General features: G+C 51.7%; 1 protein-coding gene across 4 annotated transcripts in view; it reads right to left on the bottom strand.

The window, feature by feature from the left end:
- LOC108977753 (serine-rich adhesin for platelets) overlaps positions 1 to 8,626 on the bottom strand; it is a 25,362-nt gene that overhangs the window by 2,217 nt on the left and 14,519 nt on the right. For all 4 annotated transcript variants that reach the window (XM_018947615.1, XM_018947617.1, XM_018947616.1 and 1 more), the window contains one exon: positions 165 to 8,461. In XM_018947615.1, coding sequence (XP_018803160.1) covers positions 165 to 8,461 — 8,297 coding nt within the window. The remainder of the gene's footprint in view (positions 1 to 164; positions 8,462 to 8,626) is intronic.

Below are 8,626 nucleotides of genomic sequence, written 5' to 3'. Positions count from 1 at the left end.
TAATGTTCACATAAAAATATTTTATTTTGTAAAAAAAAAAAAATACATGTATCACTTTATTATGCTTAAAACTTCGTTATATTTTCAAATTACTATATTTTTATTTTAATATCTCTTATGGCTTTCCCATCATTTTTACTTTAATTTGCAAGATTTTTACTCACCTTTTCTGCCTTCGTCTTCGTGGTTCACATTCGTCAACGCGTTATCGCTCGCATTGCCACAACTGCTGCTGCTGCCGGTGCTACTGTTCAACAGTCCGGACACATCATCATAAGACACGCTATGCCGCTGCTCTTTGTCCGAGCCGCTATGCCGACGCTTGCGTTCCGGCGAATTGAGTGTATACTTGTTAAGTGTTAGTGTTGTTGGCGATGCTGACAACTGTCGCGCCATCTCCTCGGGCGAAGCATTCACAATGCTATTGTAAGCTTGCACGAAGCTGTTGTTCAGCGAAGTGGGCGTCATGTGTGCCGTTGGCGTCGACGCCGTGCTACTAACCGCCGGTGGTTCGGGTGTTGATGGCGTTGTGCTGTCCGTTGATAATTGCATACGCTTACGATACTCATTGATGGAGAGCTTACGTTTTGGCGCTGGCGGCGGTTCGGGTGCATTTAACTGCGGATTGAGACGCGGATCGTGACTAGCGGTTCTTGTAAGCGGTAGTTTTAGTGGTGTTGGCAATTTGCTAGCAGCTGGCGACTCTAGTGGTGTTACCATAGCGGTTATACTTTCCGCGGCGGTTGCGCTATTACTCGATGTGTTGTTGTTCGTTGTTTTGCCGGCCGCGCTGGTAGTGCCACTGCCACCAATATAAGTGTGTGCTGGTGTTGCATAGCCGCCCAATGTGGTGCTGTAGCTCTTCACTTTAGTGTCCAAATATTCAGATAGGCTGATATTCGCTGAAGTATTTGCTGTTGCCGCGGTTATGGCTGTTTTGCTGACGCCACCACTCGGAGTCACTGACGGACCACCTGCTAACGTGGATGTTACAGCGCTCAATATCGGCGGCACTATGGTGGAAGGATTATCACGCAATTTACCATAAATACTATTGTAGGTCGACGCTGCCGAATTGACGCCGGCGCTGTTACCAGGCAGCAAGCCTCCAGCGGCCCCGGGAGAGTGCATTGCGGGTGGCATCACTGTAGCCGAGGATGACGGCAACACCGTTACATTACCGCCGTTGGACGAAGACAACGTTGGCAGTGTTGACTGCATATGCACTGCTGCGCTCAAATGGCTAAGCACTGGCTGCATGGGAAGTGTCTTCAAGAGGTTGTGATTGTGTGTCGGTTGCGATGCTGTGCCTACAGTAGGCGGCATGGCTGGCGTTGGTACATAGGTGGCGATGGGTGTACCCATGGAGGCGTCTACATTGCTGCCAGTCACCGCACCAATGCCACTGAAGTAAGCGGCCATGAGCGGTGGTGGTGGACCGCTGACGACGACATTATTGAAGTGCGGTATGGCGACATGCTCACGCACATAGGTGGGTGGTGGCAGCGGTGACACGTGTGCGCTAGCTAATATGCCGTTATGTTCAGCTACCGCCGATTTATGTGCGGCTAAAGCGTCTTTGTCCGCACCGCCACAACTGCCACCGCTGTTATGTCGATGCCGACTGCCGCCACCCGAAGAGGACGAAGACTCGCGTCTCTTACGCGCCGCCAGGCTACTGTTGCTACTTGAGCAGGATGAGCTAAACATATCCTCGCGACTGTCTCGGCTGCCGCTGTCTTTGCGATGCCGATTGCTGTTGCTGGTGACAGCATTCACCAATGGCAAATCTTTCGTGAGTTCCTGCTCGAAATTCAGCTGACGCTTCTTGTTGATGGGCGGCGGTGGCGTGGATGTGGTTGAGTTGGTCGCAGCGAGTGTTTGTGATTGTGGCACTGCAGTGCTGGCATTCGATGATGACGACGTGGTGCGATGACGATGATGATGGCGCTCTTTATCGAAGCGATTATTGTCGCGTTCGCGGCGTTCATCAGCGCGATCTTTGGCATCGCTACCAGCAGACGCACTGTTGCTGTTGGTCGAGTTGTTGTAATTGGATGCACTGCTATGTGTTTGTTGTTTGGTGCTCGGCACCGGTGTGGAGCTGCCGCTACTTTTGCCGCTGACATAATCCTTTTTATGCGATGATGATGAAGACACCTTTTTCGAACTAGAACTCGACAATTTACCGCTGTGCGCCGAAGAAGAACGACTGCTACTGCTGGTACGCTCCTTGCCGTTGCGCTCCTTCTTATGCAGTTTCTTAGTCGAAGACGAGCCACTGCTGCTCGAATTGGTCAACGACTTGGAGGCGCTGCTGTGTTTGCTGCTGCTGCCCACACTTTTCGCGGTGTCGTTATGCGCATGCGCATGCGCATGCGTAGAATGATGACTGTGATGCGACGAATAATTCGTTGTGGCTGACGATTTGTTTTCCATAAACTTAGCACTTTTAGCCACCAACTCGTTGGCGCCACCGCCAAGCGCTGTTGCTGTGGTGGTATTTGATTTCGACTTTTTGTTGTTGCGTGACTGTAAGATCAATATATTCTCCTTGTGGAAGGAATGCAGACAGGCTTGTATGTCATCATCGGTTAGCGGTACTTTGCGTTCATTGCTATTATTGTTGTTAGCGGCATTCTGTTTGCGCGGTGCGAGCGCCGTCGAAACGCTACCGTTATTAGACATTGGCGTTGCCACATTATTCACATTAACAGTACCAGCTTCCGAGTTCGACGCGTTGACGGCAGACGCTACCGCTGTGACGCTGTTGATGTTTGCAGCTATTGACCCAATTGTGGTTGTAAACTGTGTAGTAATTGGCGTCTGCGCTGCAGCCGTTGTAATTGCTGGTGGTGGTGGTGGTGGTTTGCGCTCAATAGCAGCTGCTGCGGCTGCGGCTAAAAATGTCATACAATTCGGTTGTGTGGCAGCGGTTGCAGGCGTGTTGGGCGTGCAATTCTCAACTTTCAGCGTCGCTGTGGGTGGAGCAGTTGCAGCCGTTGTTCTTGGCACAATATCATTATTGTCACTTTGCTTTGACATCTCGTGCATGCGCGCAGATAACGGTTTTAGCAACGAAGTTTGCTGCACCTCTGTCATTGTAGCTGAGGTCTCCACAAGTGAGGTCTCCAACTTGAGACGTTTCTTGAGCGGCTCATCAGGCGTAATGACGCTGCTGCCATCGAGTGTGAGTAATTTCAATGGCGATGTTTTGGTAGGTGTGGTGGATAGGCGCTCCTGAGCGTCCACAGGCGCAACTGCAGTGGTGTATGTAGACTCCGAAGATTGCGAAGTTTCCACTTTAGGATTACTTGCTGTAAATGTATGTGTATGCTCTTCCTTCTTTGGTTGCGCCACTTTTGTAAGGTCAAACAAATGCTGATATGGTTTTTCATTCGCCACAAGAGCATTTTCTTCAGTCGGCGCAGATTTTATGGGCTTTTCATCCTCCACTGCACTGACTTTAGCAGCGTCTGCTGCTGCTATTGTAATTGAGCTTTCAGCAACGTCATTTGCGGCCTCTTCCTTCTTCACTTGCATTAACACCATCTCCTCAAACTTATCACCCGCCATGCTCTCTTCGCGCTCCACATCAATTTTAACATCATCGCCGCCACTTGTGTCTTCCGGTTCGATTTTGACCAGATTATCTTCCGCCGCGAGCATTTGCTGATGTCCTGGACTAGGCGAACGCAAAATATCCACATCGTCGTCTTGATCAATAAGCATAGCATCCGGCTTCAGCTCATCCGCTGCTGTCTCCAGCTGTTGTGGCGCTTCCAACAAGCGCTCTTCTTTTGTAGTTACTTCCAGCTTAAAACTTGTATCTGCCACATGTGCTATTGTTGTTGTTGCAGTTGTTTGCAGCTCATGTACGCCAACGCCACCTACGACATCGACATCATCGCGCTCCTCCTCCGCATCATCCTCCTCTTCATCGACTTCCTCCTCATCGCTCGTCTCAGCCTCATGCTTTATACACGCGCTTGACGTTACGCCAGCGTTTACATTCATCACATCCACTTGCTCCGCTGCCCTTGTGTGCATACTTCCGGCGCTAAGCGCCGTTGCTGTTGGTTCTGCCTTGACTAGTCCAACTACTGGCGACTCGAAGACGTTGCTAACGCCAGCTGCCGGTGAAGCAACACTGCTGCCACCCATATCCTCCTCCTCCTTCACGTCACCACTGATGATAAGTCGACGCTTCTTCAGCGGCGTCGTAAAGCCATTGGGCACATTCAGCACCGCGTTCAAGTGCGCGGCCGCCGCCGCGGTTGTGGGTGAGGCATTTTGCAAGCCCGCGGACATGGTTGCAGCGGTAGGTGTCGGCGTCATCGACTCATCTGTGGTGGTCTCCTCGCTGATCGCTTGGCGCAACCAACGTTTCTTGACCGAGGAATTATTGCTGCAAGTGCTCACCTGCAACGGCAGATGAAGCAGACTGCGTGGCGTACAGCCAGCACCAGCGATTGTGGTCGGATTATAGACGCCGCTGTTGCCACGCTCTGTTTGCTGTATGAACTCTTCGACTTTCTGGGCTGCCATGCTGAGATTTTCTGGTTCATCTACGCTCATGGGCGTGCCACAATGCGCATCGTTGGGCATATAGCTGGCGTCCGCCTCGTTGTGCTGCTTCCTGTAGTCACACATTGTCGCCGCTTGTACCAAAGAGTCCAAGCCCAGCATTGTGCCAGTTGGCAAGGGTGTTGTTTGTGGCACTAAGGCGTCAGCGCCGTTATTATTCGTGGCTGGTGGTGGTGTTGGCGCAGTCGGCGGTGGCGAGTCACTACCGCTGGTATCGGCATCTACTTGATTCAGTAGCCAATTGGACATGAGCACTTTCTTCGTTTTAGTTTTATTGGGGTATTTGAACTCACCACTTGGGCTAGCGCCGTCCATGTGCTCTTGCAGTGGGCCAACAGCCGCTTCGATTAGCAGGCAGGCGGAACTCACTGGCGTGGCAGGCGGTGAAGCGCCATTGCCACTGCTGGTTGTCGTGCGATGTTGCGGCGATTTCAATTGCTCCAGCGCGTAGTGCGTCGCATACTGTTGCTGCTGTTGTGCGGTTGGTGAGGCCACTGCTTGCGGTGATTGTTGCGGCGTCGGCGACATTTTCAGATTGGGATTGGCGAAAGCGAGCAGCAGCCCCGCAGCCTGATCTTCGTTAGTGGTAGCGAGCGTATCGCTGTGCTCCGCTTGCGTATGCTGATAATTGGGCGCTGTGGTTGCTAATTGCGCGGCTGGTGATAACAACGATGTGGACTCTGCTTCCGAATGCGCGTTGGCATTGCCAGCGCTATTGCCTGTGTCGTCAACGGATTCGTTGCTGCTGTTCATGCGACTTTTGCGCCGCTTGCGCGCCTGTGCGCTATGACCGCTGTACGATTTGTGTGCTTTGCGTTTTTTCTTGCGCGCATTAGCCGCCGACACGCGTCCGCTGCTGTTGCTCAGCTCGCCCATGCTACGTTTTGTGGGCGTGGTTGGCGAATTACTATTGCTATTGCGTCGCTTAGTGGCACCGGAAGACGCACTGCCACCAGATTTGGTTTGATTTTTACGTTGCTGATTTCGCTCCATTTTCTCAATCGCGCGCAATATGGCTTCCATTTTACGATCTTCGCGTGAAAGCTTTGGCTTATCTTTTGAGTTTGGTGTCACGACAGTTGAGTCATCATTGACGCTACCGCTGCTCGTGTTGTGTTGCTGCTGTTGATGATCGTCCTCCGAGAAACTCGTGGAACGCGAGCTTGACGACTTGGTGCCAGGCGTTTTATGGCTACGCGCAGTATTCGGTGGTACGTACGCGGCGTGCACTGCATTGTTGCTGTGCTTCTGTGGCGACTTCGGGCCAGCGTTGGGCGAGGCGGCGCCAATAGCAACAGGAGTCTGTGTCGGTGGTGGTAGTTCAACAGTGGTTAAAGTTTGTGTTGGTTGCTGTTGTTGTTGTTGATGTTGTTGCTGCTGAGGTGCTGCCTCTTGCATGCTGCCATCAACGAAATCCTGTTGAGCTGCTGGCGGCATGGGGGTGGCAACAAAGTATTGTGTCTGTTGCTGCTGCTGTTCGACCTCACTCGCATCAACTGCGCGAGGCGTTATGGTTTCAGGCGTGATAACAACAACACTACTGTTATTGGTTATTGCGGCGCTTGGCGCTAACGTTGCGCAACTGCTGGTTAGTGTCACAGCAGTGTTGAGCGATTGCAGCGCTGCCGCCGCGGCCAAAGACGCGTCACTTATTGTCGGACCAGCGAGTTCGCTGTGGTGCAGTTGTTGCTCTTGCGACTGTTGAATGAGTAAATTCGTCTGCGGTTGCGTTGAGCCGCCCGCTGGTGCCAATGCGGTAGGCGTTGTTGTTTCAGCGCTGGTCACCTCTTGCAACAGGGGTGCACTTACATTGTTAGTTGTAGCTGGTACTTGTTGTTGTGACGGTTGTGGTGGCAGCTGCACTAGTTGCTGTGACGGCGATAAAAGCAACGGTGTAGGCAAGGCGCCTAAGATCTGCTGGTGTTGTTGCTGTTGCTGCGGACTGTGTTGCACAAAGAGCGCGCCAGTGCTGCCGCGCTGAGCGCCCGTTGCTGCTGGTACGGACTGCTGCTGCTGAGCCTGCTGTTGTGGTTGCGACTGCGCCTGTGGCGTCGGTGAGTGCATGTGTAAGATTGTAGGTGATGGTATCGAGACGGATGGCGACGATGACGAAGTACAAATACCCGAATCATGCATTACACTCGAAACCGAGGAGGTGGCGCTCATATTGCCATTGCTATTGGGCACTACAGCCGATGCGGCAAGCGCGTGCGCCGACAAAATGTTAAGACCACCATTACTTTTGTACGAGCTATTGCTCAGGCTGGCGTTCATATTCAGCGGCGCTGTAGGCAAAGCTACGCTCGGGCTATTCATGCCAGGTGCGACGGTTGTGCCGATGCTGCTGTCACCACTGGACGAAGTCGAACGATTGCGATTGATGTTTTGCGTGGCGCCTTTCTTCTTGCTGCTGCCAGCTGGCAACCCACCCATAGTCAGTTGCAAAGCCGCCGCGCTGCTGTTGAGCTGTACGCCACCATTTAAGGTGGTGGAGAGCGCTGACTTCCGACTGCTGGATTTCGTTGCGCCGCCCGCGCCCAAAGACTGTTGCGTCGGCGGTGGACCGAAGAGGCAATCCTTGAGTAGGCCGCATGCGCATGCTGTGCTCGTCGGTTGCACAATGCAATTGCTGGCGGTCGCCTTTTTGTTATCAATCGCCAGCAAATCGTGTGGCTCATGCTTGATGGTGATCTCGGTGCTTGCGCGTATGCGCATTGTTGCCACAATAAAGAGGTGTATTGTGCCCTTCTCGAAGAGATGCTGTATTTCGGCATTGGGTCGACATGAGCGACGCACGAAACGCGCTTCATTGCCGTAGGTACGTGTATCGACGCATATCTCCGGACCCTTGAGATAAGCTGGTTGTGGCGGCAGCGGTGGATATGAGCCATCTTGGTTCATCGTTTGCATGGGCGCCTCTGCGTCCGGTAACTGGTAAAAGAAAATGAAGGGGCCAGGCGTTTTATGCGCTTTTAGCGTAGCTGCTAGAAAATTGCTGGGTGGCGGCGAATTCATATTCACCGACGCGTTTTGTGTTTTATACTGCGGACTAAGCATGTATTTGCCGCGCAATTCGAAGATGGGGCAACTCGGCGCAATATCCATGTTGCTAATAAGTATTTTACCGCCTGCATGTGGCACAGTGGTGGCGCGATTCTCCAAGCCATTATTGCAACACTCCTTCAGTGCACGATTCTCCGTATTTAATATGCTTTGCAGCAGACTCGGTTGCTTGGTGATCGCATGTAGACGCGCACGCAACTCGGGCGAATAGTGGTTGGTTACGGCCAATTCGTAATTCTCAATCCATTGGCGCAGATTGGCTGCATGCTTTTCTGCAGCGGTTGCAGTGGCGCTCAGTCCATCGCTACTCTTCGACTTGCGTTTCGTTGTCTTCTTGGTGGCGCCCGAGTCTTTGCGCGGCGGTTTGCCACCTAAAGCAGCCAGTTTCTCGGCTTTTTTAGATTTCTTACCAGCAGCTGCATCTTTGGCGGTTTTCTTCAACACCTTACCTTTCTTGGTCGTGCCGAGCGTCGTTGTATTTGGCAGTCCATGCATGTTGCCGTCAACGCCGCTACCCAACATAAACGCATTTGAGTTGCTGACGCCTAGATGCCTTTGTTGTCCATCTTGCAACTGATAATTGCCACTCAGGTTGCCTGCTCCGCTAGCGCCACTTAAGTAAGCGCCAGTGGAACCGGTCGCATGTGCTGACTGTGCCGAAAGTAAAAGCTGAGTTTGCTCTTTGCGTTTCATTAGTTGCAGTGCACGTGCGCGCGCCTTATCCACCGATCGCGGCTGGCATACTTCACACTGGTACTCATCGGGTATATTCTGACGATCGATGCCCATACAGTCGACATGCTGCCACACGCTGAAAGTGTAAAATATGTATTTTAACATTATTTCCCATGCAAACTAATATTAGAAAATGATTTTGTAAATTAAAATTGTATCAGTATTAATAAGTATGGAAATTTATACAAACAAAATGGTTATAAAAAAATTTAATTTAAATACAAAAATAAATTTAATATAC

This window comes from Bactrocera latifrons, unplaced genomic scaffold, assembly GCF_001853355.1.
Source record: "Bactrocera latifrons isolate USDA-ARS-PBARC rearing strain unplaced genomic scaffold, ASM185335v1 scaffold_95, whole genome shotgun sequence".
Lineage (NCBI taxonomy): Eukaryota > Metazoa > Arthropoda > Insecta > Diptera > Tephritidae > Bactrocera > Bactrocera latifrons.
Note: the sequence above shows the minus strand (reverse complement) of the source record. Positions and strands in the feature narration are given on the sequence as shown.